The sequence below is a fragment of the Python bivittatus genome, unplaced genomic scaffold, assembly GCF_059951505.1.
Source record: "Python bivittatus isolate LINGU-HERP-01145 unplaced genomic scaffold, Pbiv_v1 ctg000570_np1212, whole genome shotgun sequence".
Classification (NCBI taxonomy): Eukaryota; Metazoa; Chordata; class Lepidosauria; order Squamata; family Pythonidae; genus Python; species Python bivittatus.
The window spans coordinates 19,418,362-19,439,196 of NW_028277097.1; the positions used below are offsets into that span (position 1 = coordinate 19,418,362).

Sequence of the window (20,835 nt, forward strand, 5' to 3'; positions counted from 1 at the left end):
TCACGGAGCACCATCTCACGGAATATCAACACCAACTTCATGGAGCACCAAGGCAACCTTCGCTTTGCCGATGAGCGAGCAGTGGCAGCTTTTCCATGCCCAAATGGATCAACAATGTGGAACCCAGCTGTATTCTGCCTATTCAGTGCAAAAGCCTTTTTAGGAAGCAAAGTCTTAGGCTTCTTAACAAGGGGGAAATGTTGATGGGACGTGGCATTGTTGCAAGACATTTGCCCATTCACTGCTTTGGGTAATGGCCACAAAAAGAAACCTTACCACATATGGGTTTTGTGCACATGTCTTTATGATAACTGAAAGGGGGAGAATTCAAAGATGCTATTCCTTTAGTGGAAGACCTGAAACTCCCTAGATGTTGCTGAACTACAGCTCCCAGGCCAGCAACCTCTGGAGAGCTAGTCTTTACTTCCCGCTGGAAGCTAAGTAGAGTCAGACCTGATCCATACATGGATGGGACATCATCAGGAAATTCCAAGGTTATGGGTTACAGTAAAAACAAAACAAAAACAAAAATTGGCAAGGAATACCAAGAAAATAACGTTGACAGAAGGGTATCCTTACTATTTTTTTAAAAAAAATGGGAGAGGATCACTGCCTTCACACTGTCATTGGAGCTTCCTAGAAGCATGAGATCAGCCATTTTTAAAAGTAAGATGCTGGATTACAGGGAACATAACTTTGATCAAGTGGGGCTCTTCTGAAAACGAAGATGTTCTAGGAATAATGGTGCTATTATTCAAAATTCTTGTATTCTGCATCTATGCATCTATGCATCTATGCATCTATGCATCTATGCATCTATGCATCTATGCATCTATGCATCTATCTATCTATCTATCTATCTATCTATCTATCTATCTATCTATCTATCTATCTATCTATCTATCTATCTATCAGTTTGTATGCTGCTTGAGTCATGAAGCGATTGGCAGGACCAAACCAGAATTGTGGGAAACTGGAATGTGCCATATTTTAGAAATGACACATTATTGCTTTTAAAGTAGGAACACGGAAAACTGTTTACTAGGGGCTCAGGTGAAATTTCTGTTTTGGGCATAGGACTTTGTGGACTAGTGTTAGTAGCATAATGAATTTAAATCCATTTGTGGAAGGTCAGTCAACAGTTGACAAACCATATCATTTAAATTAACAGTAAAAACAATTGGTTTATGTTGCAAATTATCCCAAAGAAGAAAAAAAAAATCCTGAAGTTTTTTTCACAAACATTTGTCTTGATGACTTCCAAACAGTGGGGCTATAGATAAAAAGAAGACAGGTGACCTTGATAAGCAGCAATTGTTCTATTGATTTTTGCCCCACATACAAGAATAGTAAGACAAGCCCAAACTATATGAGTTGAGTTGACCCTTGAATCTCCTGTTGAGGACTTTCTTAAGAGGCATCAGAGATATAGTCTGTCCCAACTTCCTATGCAACCATTTTTCATCCTGCATTCATTACATAACAGAAACTCCCAGCATGAGTTTCACAGGGCTGATTTAAAGAGGAGATTTAAGAAGTAGAGTCCTGCAGAAATCAACTCTGTTTAGGCCATATGGATCCAACACTGCCTTGGGTTACCTCCCCTATCTCTCAAAAGAACTGTAAAGGATATTACTCACATAAAACACAACATGTAAAAAACATTTTAAACCAGCAGGCTTTGATCTATGTTGTAAAATCACACTAGTTATTTAATTACGAACATTTAGAGAGATTCTTCTCACTGCTAATTTATTTCGAGCCTGTCATAATGATGAGTCTAGAGATACATGCTTTTTATATATGAAAAAGAAGACAACAGAATAAGTCTTGCGACTGTAATTACACTTCTCTTCCAGCTCAGTATGGGGGGAATAAGAGGCGTTAATTAATCTTAGGCATATTTGCATATGTAACTGGTACGGTAGATCTTGTTCCCCAACACATTTCAAAAGCCATCAGATCAGCAAGAAAGGCTGTCACAGTAGTGAAAAATTAAACAGAGTCTCTGTTCTTAATACGTGGCTCGTCTGAGGAACTTGCAAAGGAAAGTCAGTGCTTGGAGCAAAGAAAAAAATTGCCAAATGCCTTGAATGACCAAAACAAGCATTATGCACCATGCTAAAATGTACATCTTTGATTAATCAAATTGAGAACATTTATATCTTTCTTTATTTTGCATGAACACCTTCATTTGTGATTACCATTGGAAAATATGAACCACTATGGTAGGTATTAAGGTCCTACTATCTGATCCATTATGCATTCAGGGATACCAAAAGCTGTTCTTCTGGACCTCTGCTACATTCTGATGCTGTCATTCCATTTCTGATGCAGAATTTTTTCCTCCTGGATTACAGGTAGTCCTTGTTTAACAACTGCCCTGTTTAGTGACCGTTTGAAGTTATGACAGCGTTGAAAAAGTAACTTTACGACTGGTCCTCATACTTACGACTGTTGCAGCCTCCCTGTGGCCATGTAATTGACATTCGGGTGCATCACAACTGGCTTCCGACAAGCAGAGTCAATGGAGAAGCCAACAGTAAAATCGCAAGTCGCAGTGGCTTGCTTAACGACCAAACAGGAAGTGACATAAATCTGTCCTAGCCATGTGGTGTTTCACTTAGCAACCATGTTGCTTAGCGATGGAGTTGCCAGTCCCAATTGTGGTCACTAAGTGAGGACTACCTCTACCTTATTAACCACAAGCACCAGTTTGACTTAGAGAAGGTGCTGCTCTTCAGACACTCACATAGCATCTCTGTTAACTCTGATGAAACATGCCTTTTCTATAAGCACATGATATATAAATTTATTACTGCTACTACTCATCCTGGTATTTAGCTACAGCTGTGAAAGATGGCCATGCAATACCATGAAATGACGCAGCTGCTTTAATGACTCACTGACAGGAGATATATGTGTGTCTCCATGTGCTCCAAAGTGCCTTTTGAACCTGAAGCCTTGCCCAACCCTCATAATGGTGTCAGTGTCCTGAGGTGGGCGTGGGAGACTGCCTGGGTTCACACAACATGCTGAATGTTATATTTGGCTCCACATAATGTGGCTGGTCCAAACAACATTATGGCTTGTCGGCCCTTCAGGGCAGAAACAGAATTCAAGGATTCCAGCAATGCTATCTTATTGCGGAGGGTGTAAGACTAGAATCTTGAAAGCCTGCCCAAGTTTCTCTGTCCCATTTTATACCAAACAGGATCAAGGCAAGGTTATTTGAGTGTCTTTCTCATGTTTCTTTCTATCTCAGGATTGTATCATCTCTTCTCCAAGTCCCCTTTTAATGGCTTGCTTCTGCCTCCTTCCCTTATTACCTCTCTCATATCCAGAGCTGTTTGCTAGAGGATCAAAAAAGTCAACGTGGTGGCCACGATCATACAATCAAAGCTTCATCCCCTTTTTTATGTGTGTCTCAAAGTTGCTGGACGAGGGATGAGTAAAGGCAAGTTCTAGTCCTACCGTAGGCATAAAGCCAGCTGGGTGACTTCCAGCCAGTCACTCTATCTAGGAAGAAAGCAATGACAAGCCACTTCTGAAAATGTTGCCTAGAAAACTGTATGGACCTATCCATTTAGTTGCCAGGAGTCAAGTCTAATTCAAAGGATGCATGAATGAGTATGCCAAAATCTCATGAGATCTTATAGAAGATGTCACTTATCTGCTGAAATTCTGAAGATCAAACTCAGTCATTCCCCTTCCTGTCAATGAAAGCCTTGAGAGAGCCTTGTTCTTGCTCCAAACTCAAATGACACATGCCCAGTTGTGTAATGCACAGCCCTTCTTCAAACATGCACTGGGCACCCAATCCAACCAGCCTGTCTTTTGCAGATGAAAGAGAACCACTTCTGTCTACTGAAACAAGGTGACCCATGGTTTGAATGTGCTCATCAGCTGCCCTGTAGTCCAGGTTATTCCGATATTCTGGTATTGCCCGTGGCAAGACACATTTTCTTGGTATTTATTCTGGCTACCACCTGACGTTCAGTGCATTACATCTCCATGGTACAGGACAATTCCGGTGGCCAAGAAGGACATCTTGAGTTCATTTTAAATTCAGAAAGAGGAAGAGCTCTCCTGATCTTGTCTAGACACGGTGACTGGATCCACAGACTATAACAAACCATCCTATGGCTTGTTTATATTCAGTGAACTTTCTTAGTTACAGCTGTTTCCCAATTCTGTTTCTGGAGCTCAGAGCTAACTTCAGGTCCACAAACATACTTGTGTCTCAAGAGCTACTGCCTTGCACGTGTATGCAAGCCAAACAATGGGTTAGATATGAATAAATGTAAAGATATCTTTGACTAGCTGAATTGTGAAAATGGACTAGGAAAATGATGCTAGGAAGTATCTTTAGATGACACCCATCTTTCCAATAATAGGAACTTCAAAGCGTTATTTCAAGTATTGTTTCAAGCTGTGCAGTATTCTTGTAGATGGGACCACTGAGATCTAAACAAGTTTCTTTTCTACATGTTTGAGCTAAGACCTGTCTAGGTTGTATAGTATAGACATAGCCTTTTGAGAAAAAAGTTGGCCCGGAAAGAGGGCAGAGGATGGAAAAATCTATACTAGGATAGTGATACTTATCTTCTCAGCTCACAATAGTCACTTGTGGCCTCTTTATGCTCATCTGTAATATTAAAGGGTTAGCGATACCATTACAAGATGGATAGAATTCTAGAATCCTAGAATGGGGAGGGGTGCTGGAAGCCTCCTGTCCAACTGCTGTTCAGTGTAGAAATCCAAATTAAATCATCCCAGATTGATGTCTATTCTAACACCACATGTTCACCTCCCTTAGTTAACCCAAAATACCTAGATTCTACTTCTAGATCTGACAAGCAAACCTTACTATTCCATGTTTGGTGTACATTTCTGCAGGCTGCACACCAAGCTTAATTCAATGGGAGTGGAGAACTAAAATTACACGAAATTAATGCAAGCAAGGGCTTAACAGAAGCAGCTGGCCATGCATGTTCTTCTTGGAGGTTCTTGATAGAAAATACTGTAGCTGACCTCCCCTGGTGTTCCAATCTCTCTTTCAGTTGCTGCAGACAAACCCAGTTTCCCTATAGAAATTGACACACAGCAATTCAGCCAAATTTATCATGTTCACACACTGCCCCCTGCAGTACTCTTTATGCTTCCCAAGGAAAAGGAGGGGAGAGAAAGCAGGAATAATCATTCTCAGGAGCTGTTGTGATCAGTATTACACCAGATAACATACCAGACTGTACATTCATCAAATCCAGCATTCATTGTTTATTCTGACTGACAATAGTTTTCACAGGCAAAGCTGGGTTTTTCTCATCCTAATCCTTTGAAATGGAGATACAAAGAGTTGAAAGTGGGAACAGCTGCATACACAGATGTGTTTACCACTGTACTATGGTTCCACCTGTACAAGTTTAAGGGGAATATATTTCAGGAAAAGAAAAGAGATTTCCAAAACATAAACATATCAAACAATCTGGCCCCATTTCTCAAAGTCAAGGGTAGAGCGTTCAAAACATTTTTTAGAGGGTGAAGACCACAATTGGTGGTGGCTTTCTCTCATCACTAGATCTGTCCCCAGCTAGGACAGCATGGAGTGGGGTGACAGCAGTTATTTCTATCTTTTCTGTCCATGATTATAGGGGCAAATCCAAGATAAGGAAAAGGTCTTCTCCATTCTAGAGCCTCAGGACACAAGTGCCCTTCAAAACCAATCACTGGTAATCAATCTGAAGAAGCCTAGTCCTTTGAGGCATGTTATTTGGTTACAACACTGCACACCAAATGTCACTTTTGGCACAAAAATATTTTTTAAAAAAATAAATAAATAAAGATGCCAGCAAGGAGAAACACCAGCTAATGAGGGTTAGGCATAGAGAAAAGCACTAGGGTCTAAAATTGGGTGTATTTAAAAAAAAAAAAAAAGTACAATGGGTAGGTCCATCCCAAATAGAAATTAAACTTCAAAGAAAATCTAGCTTTGAAAGAGATTGGGCAAGGCATACACCAGGCAAACACCAAATTAAACAAATGGAACTGTCCCTCTGTCTGCTCAGTGCCCCTAGAAGTCTAGGTTCCTGGGTCATGGACGGGTTTATCCCACATTTTGGGGTGGTCTTTGATTTTGCTTTTTCCTTCTCTTCAACCAGCTTCTGCTCCTAGGGAAAAATTCAAAAGGGCAAAAGCCCCCAACAAACTCCTTCCTTGCTATTTAACCTCAACTGGAGGGGGGTTGTCCTCATTCAAGGATTTGTTGCAGACTGACCCTCCTACAGGTAGGTTAGTTGTGGATATGCTGATGATTTTAAAGGAATCACCAGAGCTTGCATTGCTAGAAGTTACAGTCATAGGGTCATAGAAACAGAATCCTGAATTTGGATGGGGTCACTGAGGCCATGTAGTCGAACTCCTTACTCAGGGCAAGAATCCAAATTAAAATGTGCCAAGGCAAACGGATCTCTGGATGGTAAAGGTCAGGCTTCACTTCAACCCTACCAAGGCTGACTATCTATGGGTTTGGGGCCCCCTGGATCCTAAGACTGGAGACTAGAGACTGACTCTACTGGGGTTGAAGAACAGGTGGCAGCTGTGGCTAAGAGGATCATTGCACAATTTTGTCCTGTGTACCAACTGTGCCTGTTCCTGGATTGTGAGGCTCTGCTCAGTCACTCATGCCTTAGTCACCTTCTGGTTGGACTACTTCAACATTTCTTACACGGGCTTACCTTTGAAGACCATCTGGAAGTATCCAGAATGCAGCAGGGTGGGTATTTATGGGCATACTTCAGTGTGCACATGTAATGCCACTACTTCACTGGCTGCATATAGACATCTAGGTGCAATTCAAGTGCTGGCTATCATCTATAAGCCCTACATGGCACAGGGTTGGGCATTAGAAAGACTGCTTTTCTCCAATAATTCTGCCTGTCCCACAGCCTTTAATAGGCACACTTCAGGTCACTCCCTTGAAATAATGCCATCTTATAGGACCCAGGAAACCACAGTGCTGTGCTCCCCTCTAATACTGCTGGTTTTCAAAAAGCAGTCAAAACCTGGATCTTTCCTTGGGTGTTTGGGCCAGGATAATTGGAGTACCTGTCCAGAGGAGTGTAGCAAAATTGAGCTCCTGATTGTTGATTAATGGTTGTTCCTTGCTTTCAGCTGGGATTATTTATCTTGGTTTTGTATTTTTGTTTTTTGGTTTATCATACATCATCCAAAGTTGCATTCTTTGAGGTGAGAGGCCATATAAATGCTAGAACAGAATAGAACAGAGAATCCAGGTAGTCCTTGCTTAACGACCATTTAGTTAATGATGGTTTGGAGTTACAATGGCATTGGGAAAAGTGCTTTATGACCTGTACTCGCACTTATGACCGCCGCAAACTGTCACCCCACCAACCACAGTCATGGGATTGTGATTTGCTACCTTTTTTACAACAGTGGTTAAGCGAATCACCACAGTCATTAAGCAAATCACATGGTCATTAAGCACATTCCGGCAAAAAAGCCCATTGGGGAAGCTGGTTTCACTTAATGATCACATGATTCACTTAATGACCATGTGATTCACTTAACCACCATCGTAAAAAAGGGAATAAAATCAGCTTCGGTGACGTGACTATTCGCTTAACGGCCATATCGCTTAGTGACCTAAATTCCAGTCCCTGTTGTGGCTGGATAGCAAGGACTACCTGTATAGAGTAGAGTAGAGTAGAGTAGAGTAGAGTAGAGTAGAGTAGAGTAGAGTAAAATAAAATAATAAAATAAAATAAAATAAAATAAAATAAAATAAAATAAAATAATAAAATAAAATAATAAAATAAAATAAAATAATAAAATAAAATAAAATAAAATAAAATAAAATAAAATAAAATAAAATAAAATAAAATAAAATAAAATAAAATAAAATAAAATATCTGTATTTGAGCACATTCAGTAAAAAGGAGCCCAGCCCCACTCTGTCAATTGGTACCAGTGTCAAATTGCTCTTCTCATTTATTCAGAATTTGCCTTCCTGTAACTTAAATCCATTTTTCTTGTTCTTTGGAGAGAGAAAGAACAGGTCTTGACCTTCTTCTATGTAATACCCTTTCACCTATCTGAAGTGTTACTCCTTAGTCTTCTCTTCTCAGGGCCAAACTCTGCCTGCTCCTTTGATCTCTCTTAAGTTTCTAGTGCCCTGCCTCATCAAGGTTCAACCTTCTCTAAATCTTTCTTCAAGTGTGGTGCTCAGAGCTGGACACAGGACTTACAATATGGTCTGAGCAACCTGGACAGAGTAGGACAAAATCTACCTCCGAACTGTTTTTATCCAAACTTGAACTCAAACTCCGCCTAGTTCATGTGATGACTCTCCATGTATTCCATCATTTTTCCATTCTGTCATGTTACACATTCCAATTCCACCAGGCTTGTGGGGACAGGGGGAGCACACAATTCTGGACTGCAAGCTAAAGATCGTGGAACTCTTGCCCCAGTTCACTTGGATCCAGCTCCATAATTCAGAACACGGTGGTTTAATGGTTTAATCCAAAAGGAGAAACGTTGAGCAAATGGACCTGTGAGACTATTAAACACTAGCAACCTGTGCTCCTCCAAGATAAATTTAGCCCAGGTTCACAAATTGCCCCCGTTAACAAATTCAGTTGCGGTGCTCACACAGCACACTATGCCCAATGGAAGAAACCACATTAAGGATTAACATGCTGAGTTTTCCACAACACGCTGAAGCACAAGCAATCCATTCCCTTCTGAGCCTACAGTTACACGCTGGGCAGACTCAGCCACCATGTGCCATCCAGAGAGGTATTTTTAAGCATGTGTTTATTTATTTAGACATCAGCAAGGCTGCCCAACTCTGCGACAACTCCACAGGGGATACGGTATAAAAAGATATAAAATACAGATCATTTTGCCACATTTGTATTTTGCTACGCATCTGGATACAGAAGGTTTTTTGGGGGGGGGCAATCTAGGACTACAAACCGACCTCCTTTTTCTGCCTCCCCCTCAATAAACCAGACTTATACATGTTACTGGAAGGAACTGTACAAAAAGAACTTATAGGAAAGGAACTCAGCTAAGAGAAAGGTCTGATTACTATTGTAAGTGAAGATCCAATGGAAAGGAAAGAACCTCTTTATGCAGTCTGAATAAAATTATGGTCAATATCAATCTAATTAACTACTACTAATAAATGCTTATTAAACATGCACTGTATTTTGAATGCAGTAGAGTGTATAATAGCTACTACATTTGTCGAAAGTCTTTAAAAATCTACAACCCAAGCATATAATTAACGGATCTTGAAATAGTGTGTGTGTGTGTGTGTGTGTGTGTGTGTAGAAGAGTCTGTCAAGTGCCAATTAGCTGTGTTATTTTATAAAGAACAAATTAGGCAGATTGGAAATGATGCCAGTTTTATTATAAATCCTTTTAGGAGCTTTATTTTCTTTTGCCCATCTGCCAACGTCTTGAAAAAGTTGGCTTGGATGACTTAACGGCAGTGATCAAATTGTCGCTGCAAATGTTTTTTCGAACTGCTGGCACCAGTCACATGGAACATGTGTTTATCGTCTTTGCACAATGATTCTGCTTGCATAATGCACTTAATCTGGTTTCTTAATTAACCCATTTGCTGGGTTAGAAGAACATGCTGGACCATTCATTAACCCAACAGGTTAGACCCACCAAAAGAAAACAGTGTTAAAACTAACCGAGTTTTGACACGCTCTTCAAATGCAGCCCCTCAGTTCATAACTGATCCAGTTTTGCATGCTGTGTGAACATAACCAGGAAGATCTGAGATACGGAGAACCCAGCTGAAAGTTCAACACTATTTTCATATCTAGTCCAGAACAAGTGCATGGGTGATCCAATTCCTGGTAGGCTGGCCAGTTGTTCAGTTTAAGCTGATGAGGGTTGGCAGTGATTTTTTTATTATATTCATCAATGCACTAACTCTCAGCCTCAGTTTTCATCTTCAGTAGAATGGGCTTGGGTCCTGGTGCACCCACAGGACCATCTGGTGCAGGTGGAACATGGCTGTCCTGCACATCTAAGTTGGCAGGAAATGCTGTGCGTTCCCACCTCCCATAAAACTAAAAAGGTCAGGACCAGGATATGCATCTTCTCTGTTGCTGCCACAGCCCCATGAAATATCATCTGCTTACCTCCAAGATCAGGATACCTCCCCCCACAACCACCTTTTTTAGGATTGTAACCCACTGTTTTTATTGCATTGGATCAGCTGGGTTTATTTATTAATTTCATCCTTTGATTGCAATGATGTCTTTTGTGTGTTTTAACCATGCCCTGAGATACACAACAGGGGTGGCAAGGAAATTGTGTAAAATGACTAATAAATAATGGCATAATAAACCATTTAACAAAAAGTAAAGGCACTGCAAATAGTTGCTTGCTGAATGCTACGGTCATCCCATCTTATTAAATTACTAGGACTGTTAAATCCACAAGTTATGCCTTGTTAATTCTGCCTTCTATGCACAGTCTTTAGCTACTTTTTATATTGTGGGGCTCCAATCTTTCACGGTATTTGATAACAGTGTTAAAATTGCTTTAACAAGCCTTACACTCACACACAAAGGCACACAGTTACAAGAAGGACATGATTTTATTGCACGGTGAAGATGCCACAATAGAAAAAAAGCAAATTCTTTACCTGTCTTGGTGAGCAAAAGATTATCTAGATGTCTGTCTCCAACTCCAAGTATATATGTGATCACACAATATCCAGCTGAAAATAAAAAAAGCAAAATTAGATCACTCTTGATCAAAATCAAACTGGCACAAGATAGGTTCTTATAGTCAGAAACCTGTTTCATTATGATTCTTTTCTTTATTTCAAGGAAAGACACATGGAAATTTCTCCTAATTTCACTCCCTCAACCACAATAACCCTGTGAGAATGACGGGTCTAAAGTCAACCCAGTGAACTCCGCAGTTGAGCGGGACTTGACTGTGGGGCTCCCCAGTCCAAGTTTAAAATCTTCAGCCCGATGGTGCACAAACTCTGAAGCTGGCCAAGATTCCTGGAAAGGTTCAGGATGAGGACAGTCAATTAAGATAGCTTTGGGGTAAATTACTGCTTTGCAAGTGTGCTGCATGGCCCACCGATTCTCAGAATTCTCAATGGCCCCACCTGGCTCACAAATGTTGCAGAGCAAGCTTTTTAGGAACCCCATCCACAAATCACAAGTGGTTACTTTCGTGTCTTCTGAACTGCAGGCAGACACATGAAATGATGCACCGCTGCTTACCACAGCTTTTCACATACGTGTCCATAACTTCTGCACTTATTCCATGGGGCCCGGTTTCGCTCGGTGCGTGTTTCCGGAAGAAGTTCTGCAAAAGCAAGATGGAAGGTTTATTTCTTTGCCCAGCACAAATTGAATCCCCAAGATGGGCTGAAAACAGGATCTTGGAGAAAATCCATCACCTGTGCTAATGCTGCAGATCTCGTCCCCTTCGTTCATATGCATATATGAATATATAAAAAAGGTTCAAGACTCAGCAGTGAACTGGCCATAGATATATATAAGTGGATCAACTTAAGCAAGGAACACTCAAGCCAATTACATTTATTCCCTTTAGTGTTACATTGCAATGCTTAGTTTATATCCAAAATAATGCAAAGGAAAGATTTAAAATCACTTTTTTTACAGACACACCGGGGGCCATGAACCCCATCCTCTCGGATTTCAGGTTCGGAGTTACTGCATAATTACAGGGAATGTTAAATGCTTCCAAACGCAGATATATTCTCTTTTGTGCCTGGGTTGCAAAATTTAAATAGCATTAGCAATTCAAAGCAATGTTGAATAAAGATACAAGAAGTGAATTGCAAAACGCACATTAATGTTTTTTATTGACGAGAAGGGGAAAGAGCCTTCAGGATCACAGCTGCAATTCCAGCCGTGAGTCGGCCCAAAATATGATACAGTAGACAAGACGTCTGAATTACGGCCTCTCTGGATAAGCATTTGGTTTTAAAAAGTAGGTCCCACAATGTTGGTCTCCTAACTGGCAAATTCTGCTTCATTAATACAAAAAAATATTGGTTGGGAAAAGTCATGCCCTCTACGACTTAGTGTTGGGGAACAAAAATTAAGAACTTCAGGGTTGGTAACCAATTGGATCACCCCTTTCTCACCCATCTTGGTGATGTCTGGGTGTATAGGATTATACTTCCATCACTCCCATCCATATGGAAATCACTGTCTGTTACTGTTTTGAATGAGGATGAGGTTAACCCAAACCATGAGTTTTCTGGTGATGTGAATTCAGTAAAAGCAATAGAAAAGATTTTAAAAGTTGAAAAAATGAGGCCTCTTCCAAGGGTAGCTTGATAATAAGGAATTGGTTTGCTACCACCTTCTTTTGAGATGTTTTTCAGCTTCCCAGTCTACTCTACATCCTAGCATCACCTGGTGGTCCACCATCCAAGTAATAACCTAGTCTGACCCTGCTTAGCTTTCTGAGAGTAATCAAGGTTGGTTTATTGCTGCTACCTAGTGGAGAAAAAAAGGACAAGTCTATAAATAGAACGTTTAAGTGCATCGTACTCTCTAAGATCAGTCTGGGGAGGTGAGGAAAAAGAGAGTAATGTGTAGTTTGTTTTGCATTATGGTCCAGAAAAGGCTCTTTACATGTTCTTTCATTTCCAAATTTCTCTTCTTTTTGATATATTCCCATCTTCTTTAAAAGCTTTTGACATCTTCACCTGGATTCATGCCAGGGTCAGGGGAGGCTGAGAGACCAACCTCCTTTTCCATCACAATCCTGGCCAAGTCAGGACACAAACCTGGATGCTTTCTTCAGTAGCGAGAACCTCTGCCACCGGTACTGACTGGATGAACTGCATGAAACCTGGGGGGAAACAGAAATAAAAACATAAGACTCACCGCTCAGAAACACCTCAAGTTCTCCTGTCCCCCAACCTTGTTGCATTTAAGACTCATATGGGGAGGAGAGACATAGAAACGTATTTTTGCAAAGTAGGAAGAAGACAATATTATAGATAAAAAGACTTGTTGGTGTTCTGAGAAGCGGAATTTCAAGGGAACTGAAAAACTTAATGGGAATATGCTTTATAGATAAAGCAGAGAGTACATATGTGCTTGAAATAGGATCAGGTCTTTTTCTACATTGAGTGCATGGACTCTTTGAGAATAAGAACTCTGTGAATACTTTTTTTTACTCCTGCAAGTTGGTGGTGGTGGTGGTGGGGAGAAGAGGGAGGTGGAAGGGGAAACAGTCTTACCGTGTTTTGTACTTGTAGCCAAGACTTTGTAGGGAGTCAGCTTCAAATCCAGGTTCTCCTTGCGTAAGAGCTATAGGTAAAAGTGGTGAACAGGATGAGAAATTTGTAAGAAAAAGTCTGGCTTTGCTCCTGAATAATGTGATGGCCACCATGAAAAGATGAGTAGATGTAATTTCAGAACAAAATATTGTCCCGCCTTTATTGTTCACATGGAATTCTAGAAGTGGAAAGGATGATGGAGACTCTCTAGAGTAGGGTTTCTCTAAGTTGGCAACTTTAAGATCAGTGAACTTCAACTCCCAGAATTCCCCGGCCAGCATGCTGGCTGGGGAATTCTGGGAGTTGAAGTCCACAGATCTTCACATTGTCAAGGATGAGAAACACTGCTCTTGACCAACTCACTGGCCGGTGGTGGGATCCAAATAAAGCCTCCCAGACAGACAGATAGTTGTCCAGTCTCCACTCTATGTATTTCTGAACTCTCCCTTTCAAGGAATCTGTAGCATACAATGTCTCCTACTGTCTTACAACAGACATATTTCTTTAAAAACTGCTAATTAATGAAAAGGCCCACCCAGGTGGCAGAACCTAACAGACTGAAGTTAAACAAGATTAGACCTGATTAGTACGTGCACAGCAAACCATCAGGAATCCCAGGGCTCTAAACTAGACTGAGATGCAAGACATATCCATGCTGTTGCCAAGAAACACCATGGACATGATCATGTAGTCACCAGAAGATGAACTGGATTCAAGGGAGCTTTTCCCTAAGCTGTCCTAAAACCACACTTCCCCAAATGTTAAACAGGGCTGGTAACTCCTTGGATTAACCACCAGATAATCCCAGGGTTGTAGGCTGAAACTGAGACATCCTAAAAGCATCCTGAAGGAAGGCCACTTCCATATGATTGCACAGAAAACAACATGAACTTGCTCTGCAGTCATTAGAAGTTGAGCTGGATTCAGGAAAGCCTTAACTTTAGCCAGCTGAAGCTCCAGTTTCTAAAGAAATTCCTCTTCAATTTTCTGTAATTCCTCATTTTTCTTTTCCCTTGGCCACTAATTACCTTCCAAGTCCTCAATTTCCAAGTGGATCACCTTCCATTACCACTCTGTCTCCTTCTCTAATGTTTATATTTAGCTGACTCCATTTAATTAACTTCTTTAACCTTTGCCACAGACTTTAATACTTGTTCTGGGTGGGACTCGGTCCTTTCAAATCTCTGTTAAACATTCAACAGACTTTTTCCTTTGGTCTGCTCTGGAACCACTTGGGTTTCCAGACACGGGGCAGGGCTGAATGACTACATCACAAAATGTCACCTTGTCCATCAGCGAAATGATCTGGAGGATGAGTTGATCTTGACGTAAGTCATCCCCATGCTTGAATATTACAGGGTATTTATCTCCATCTTCGGTCCTGAAGAACAGCTGAGCCGGCATGAGGGCGCTCTGATCAGGGAACAAGAAAAGGAGAAATCAGAACGCCCCATTGTCTAAGAAGTACGTTCTGTTGGGAGGAACGCAGGATGATTCCTTTCCCATGATATAGGAGTCTCCACATAAAAATGCACACTTAAAAAATAAATAAATGAAAATGTTGCAAAGCATGAGAACAAAAGAACAGCCCTGTTGGGTCAGGCCACGGCCCATCTTTGTCTGAAATTTTATTTCTCACAGAGGCCTCAGGAAATCTCCTAAGACCTCTGAATCTCAAGGCACTGGGATCCCATCGGAGATCTCATGATGGGTTCCAGACAAGAAGATCAAAATCTCACAAGATTTAAAGAGGGAACATTGGTGTTCTGTGAAATTGGTGATCTTGTAAGATGTCAGTGTGTGTGTGAGTGAATGAATGAATGATGCTTGGCCCTACAAAAAGTTATTGATCTTTGAGTTAATCTCTATATCTTTTCAACCAGTAGGAGGCTCAGAAAAACAGATGAACTTTGAGAAGGAGGGTGCATCACACAGCCTGCTGAGTAGGCAGAACAGAAATTATTGTAAGAAATCAAATAAATGCACATGTGCTAGAGGCTTCACAAGGTCAAACTCCTCGCCAGCCATGCAAAAACTTTCAGCTGCCTCTTGGGCCACTACAAATGTAGAATGCCTTTGTTGAGTCCTGGTGGAGAACACCATTTCAAGAGAGGGTGCGAAACACCGTGTTCATTTCTCAGAGCCATTTCTGAAGGAAAGAGACAGGAAAACATACATGATCCCCCCCACCCGCCAAGTCCAAGGAATGCTCAACTCTCATAACAGAAGGAGAGTTGTGGGAAGAAGCCTTCAGTTGGAAATCTAAGCCAATAAAATTGGCAGGCAAAACCTCAGTCCTGTTATGGGGAATATCATCATCTGTATCTTCTATAATGGGGAAAAAATCCAGTCATTTTGTCTTCTGCATCTGCCTTCAAACATTTCAGTGCTACTTAAAAGGGCACAATAATGTAATTGGAATTGAACGGAAAAGGGAGCGAGGGAGAGGCCAGAGCCATTTTTCTAAACTGGGGGGAAAAACACACACACACACGCACACACACTAAGGGGAGGATAACTTTAAAGCAATTAGCTCTCCTCTGTAATTAACTTAGATGGCAATTCTATTTAAAATGCCCTTTCTGAAAAGGCCTAATTTGTTTAGCTGGCAATTTGTCTCTCATAAAAAGAACAGGAAGAGGAAAAAAAAAAATCAATTAGCCTCTACAAATAAACGTATTTATCAGTTTAACATGACCCAGTCCTCGATCTCTCTTCCTTTCGAGCAAAGAATATAGAAACAGAAAACCCTTTTTCTATGCTGACCAGATCCCCAAGCTGTTCTGGTTTTCTCAGCCTCCTACTCTCCTTGGGACTCCTCCTCCAACAAGCATTCCAAAAACATTTAGAGGACACCAGGTTGGAAAAGAGAAACGTGGTCGAGCATCAGGCATTTAAAAAAAAAAAAAAAATAGGGCACAAACAAGGCACAAGGAAAAATGAACATGAACATCTGCTAAAGCTACCAAGCTATATTTCAGCAGAAAAAGAATTGAAATGAAACTTGGTTGAGTTTTCAACTAATTACAATCTGTCCCTTCCTAGGTGAAGGTGTGAGGGACCCAGAGGGACCTCTTGGCAACTATGGGAGGGAGGCAGTGGTGTTCCTCTCTGCCCAGTGGCTTGGATTAGGACCAGAAGATAGCATTATTGGGTTGCACAGCAGGAAAGGTGCAGCAATCTAGACCTGTGTGAGGTAAACACAACTGCAGAGATGGGTGGCGATCTAAGTACAAGGTAAAAGGGAGTTTTCAGAGAGGTTTTACAGGTAGTCCTCACTTACCGACTGCCCCGTTTAGTGACCATTCAAAGTCACGACGGTGCTGAAAAAGTAAATTTACAACTGGTCCTTGCATTTATGACTGGCACAGCATCCCTGCGGTCACGTGATCGCCATTTGCATGCTTCACAACCAGCTTCCAACAAGCAAATCAATGGAGAAGCCAGCAGTAAAATCGCAAGTCGTGGTCACGTGATGTCTCGCTTAATGACCAAATGGAAACTGATGACATAAGACCATTGCAGTCACATGATGTTTTGCTTAGCGATGGAGCTGCTGGACCCAGTTGTGGTCGCTAAGCGAGGACTGCCTGTATTTATTTATTTATTTATTTATTTATTTGCACAGAAATGTGGTCTGCTTGGTTGTGGTTAAGTGTATCGGGTGAACTCAGGCACTGTCTTTTGGAAACAAGGGAGATTTGGAGACAGGGAATACATTCTGTCTTGGCTACTGAAACACACTCTACTTGGAGGTACTCTTAAAGACTGTCCAGAAGTTACCACTGTTGTAAAATGCCACAACTGGGCTGCTGATTGTAAGAAGCTTATGGTAAAAGTTTTACAGTAGTTGCTAGCTTCTTATTGGGCCCAATTTAAGGTTTTGGCACTGACCTTTAAAATGCTAAATGTCTTGGACTTAACCATTCTAGGAAAGGCTCCTCTTACAAACCTTGTTGCACATTATAGTTTGCAAGAAAGGCCCTTCTGATCTGCTTCCAGGTTGTGGGATATACTCCTTTGGGAGTTGTGTGTGAACCCTTCGTTTAGAAAGTAAGCCAGACTTTTAATTGCTAACTAGGTTTTGCCTTCCTTTTAATTCCTGTCCTAGAATGCTTTTCTGTACCGTTCCTTTGATTGCTTATGTGCTCAAAGAAGAAAGGTGGGATTCAAATAAAGAAATTGTAAATATCAACAAATCAAATAGACAATCAGACCACTGTGGCTCGCTTAATGAACCATGTTTGAATAAGAGGTGACTTACTATGACTAGTACTATGTACTATAACTCAAGAGAGCCAGTTTGGTGCAGTGGTGAAGGCACCAGGCTAGAAACCGGGAGACTGTGAGTTCTAGTCCTGCCTTGGGCACAAAGTCGGCTGGGTGACCTTGGGCCAGTCCCTCTCTCTCAGCCCCAGGAAGAAGAAGACCAGGGCAAACCACTTCCGAAAAACCTTGCCAAGAAAACTGCAGGGACTTGTCCAGGTGGTCGCCAGGAGTCATCAATGACTCAAAGGCGCACGCACACACACACACATACTATGACTAGATATATGCATATGCATGCATTTGCCTGCTTGAAAAACTTTTCAAAAATCCAGAGGCTGACATCACAGCGAGAAACGAATTTCATTCCTTACCGCGTTAATCTGCTACTCTGCTTTGTGGACTGATTCCTTTGAAAAGAGATGGCAGGAAAGTTTCTCAAAATGCCCTAGGCTGTTGGATATGTTTACATCCCACAGGTCACAGTGATTGCAAGACAGGTTCGTGCTGTTACCTTGAACAGAGTCGCTTTCTCGGGGATTATTCCTCTAATTTTCACTTGGGGTTCGAGAGGCAGAGGAATAGGCTCAATATCCGATAAGTTCATCTTCTCGTTGTCTGCCAGAAGAGCCTGTAATCTCTCATTCTAGAAGAGGAAGCAAAAGGGGCAATATATTAGATGCAAATAAGAATTACATTTTTTTAAAAAAATTGTTTAATGCTGAAGAGCATTATCTATAGAAATGTGCAATTCAGGAGATTTAGTAGTATTCTTCCACATATTAAAGACTGGATTCAGGAGATGTGCAATTTATCCATTTTTGAAAAGGCTATGTTTTCAAAATGATGCAACGTGCCTCCCTTTGGCATAGATTTTGCAATATTTTACAATAGTCTCATTCATTTTTAAATTGGAAATGTTTATACAGTGTTCAGTATTTGATATACAGGTAGCCCTTGCTTAACGACCGTTTGTTTAACGATGTTTCGAGGTTACGATGGCCTCGGAAAAAGTGCTTTACAACCTGTTCTTGCAGTTACAACTTTGAAAACTGTCACACTACCTCCTGCAGTCATGTGATCGCGATTTGTGACCTTTTTTTATGATGGTTGTTAAGCAAATCACCATGGTCATTAAGCAAATCAAGTGGCCATTAAGTGAATTCCGGCAAAAAAAATATCCTTTGGGGAATCTGAATTTGCTTAACGACCATGTGATTCACTTAACAACCACTTGATTTGCTTAACGACCATGGTGACTCGCTTTACGACCTTCATAAAAATGGCCGTGAAATTGGGTATGGTCATGTGGTGACTCAGTTAACCACCACCCTGCTTAACGGCCAATTTTCCAGTCCTATTGTGGTTGTTAAACAAGGACTACCTGTACAGGTGCTATGCTTAGATTGTTTATAACTCTAGTTTCTTTCTTTTTCTTTGCTTTTTCATTCTGTTTGCTATCAGTCTTTTTTCTTTGTAGTGGGCTTTATTTTTTGTATTTTTGTATACAAAATGTACAGTGAAGTAATTTTTTAAAAATCTGAGCTCAAAACAAAGTTTCAGTATAACAAATTTGAAACATATTGAGTATTCTGCCACCAGGAGCAATGGGAAATTGAAGTATACCTTTTCTCCTATTTGTCATAATAGGACTATAAAAGGAGACAAGGTGGTAGTCCATGTTAAGTACTGATTACCACTCAACCTCCAAATTAATTAGCCAAGCATGCAATTTTTTCTTCCAAATTAACTCCTACAGCAAACAACAGAAGCACAGTTCAGCAGACAAAAAGAAGAATTTTCTTTCTAAAATAATCCCCAGAGCACAGACTGCTCATTCACGCCATTAAAATTAATGAAACTGCTAGCTATGGCCTCTGTTACAATGGCTGCAATGTTTGCGCCTTGGGCACGCAAATGAGCCGTCCAACCCCTTCCTTCACATATTGTAATGGTATGTGGGAACGACCCTGGGAAACGGGGCAAAGAGATGCAGCCAAGGGAAGGGTCAGATAAAAGGCAGCTGAGCCCACGGCAGGAATATGCTGAAGAGACCCTCCCTAGTTTTGGGGCTGAAAAGGGGACAAGGGGAGAGAAGTGCTTTCAGACTTGCAAGATTCTCTTAACGTAGCCTTACAATAAAGTAGAATTAGCTCATCTGGTCGTGTTTCCTGTCTGGTCTACCTAGTAAAGCTGACACATATCAAGTTGCAAAGTTGAATCCCACCGAGCAAACTCAAACTCAGCCCAAGCGGGAATCGGCTTGCATTTGGAAGTGTCTGTGCAGAACATCCTTACTTTTTTTTTCCGATTCCCACTTTCACGCTGCACTGCTTTCATTAGGTGGACCAACCGATCTACAAAGGTCTGTTGGGCGGCCAACAAGGAACGCATCACCCGGACAGACTTATCGCCCTGGGTAAATCAGGAGACAAAAAACACACCCAACATTATTTCTTTCCACTGCAGTTCTCCTGGCTTTTAGCAATCTCCTCTCTGAGTAGATAATAAACGGTGACACGCACTCCACAGAAATGTTTCTTTTCTGTTCCTTCCCCCCCACACTTTCACTTTCCCCCAATATAAAATGCAATCAAAGCTGCCTGTAGCAGGAGATGGTTGACTGACCTTTTGGCTTTTTTACAGCTTTGTCAACAACAATCATTCTAAAAGTGAACACTTCTGTGACATAAGCCAATTTGCACTGGGGGTGGGGTGGGGGTGGAACGGCAAGGAAATGCAGAGCTGTGATAAATGAAAGACTGCTCGCCTCTGAAGAATTCCAAACAAATGTAACGTTGCTTCCATCAACATGGAAGAGAAGATGCTGAACTGAGACACGTTTCTGAAAAATTAAATCTAAGACTCTGCTCCTCATGCTTTGCAAAGAGACTTTCAGTTGTCATGGCTTAACCATTTCAAATCTTGGAAGTGAGCGAAACAGGCAGACCTTCCTTCCATTAGCAGGGGTCACTTCATCTCTGCATAGACCCCCATGTTCTTTTGAGGGGTAGAATACACAAAAATAAAAAGAACGGGGGCAAACCTCCATTATTAATCATGTTGCAAACATTTCACATTTTGTGGTTCAGAACTACAAGGCTTAAGCCCACCTAATGTAAACAGCTACCCTCTAGGTTGGCTAAAAGTCAAGATATACCGTAGATGTTTTCAATAATTTAAACAAGGTGAAAAATCATATCTGGATTCAAGAGACCAAGTTTGAAGATATT

General features: G+C 41.1%; 1 protein-coding gene across 3 annotated transcripts in view; it reads right to left on the minus strand.

The window, feature by feature from the left end:
- PIK3C3 (phosphatidylinositol 3-kinase catalytic subunit type 3) overlaps positions 1-20,835 on the minus strand; it is an 83,443-nt gene that overhangs the window by 36,506 nt on the left and 26,102 nt on the right. For all 3 annotated transcript variants that reach the window (XM_088152740.1, XM_088152742.1, XM_088152741.1), the window contains 7 exons: positions 19,901-20,017; positions 18,117-18,248; positions 14,621-14,749; positions 13,298-13,367; positions 12,839-12,903; positions 11,295-11,379; positions 10,697-10,771 (listed from right to left, as the gene is read on the minus strand). In XM_088152740.1, coding sequence (XP_088008866.1) covers positions 10,697-10,771; positions 11,295-11,379; positions 12,839-12,903; positions 13,298-13,367; positions 14,621-14,749; positions 18,117-18,248; positions 19,901-20,017 — 673 coding nt within the window. The remainder of the gene's footprint in view (positions 1-10,696; positions 10,772-11,294; positions 11,380-12,838; positions 12,904-13,297; positions 13,368-14,620; positions 14,750-18,116; positions 18,249-19,900; positions 20,018-20,835) is intronic.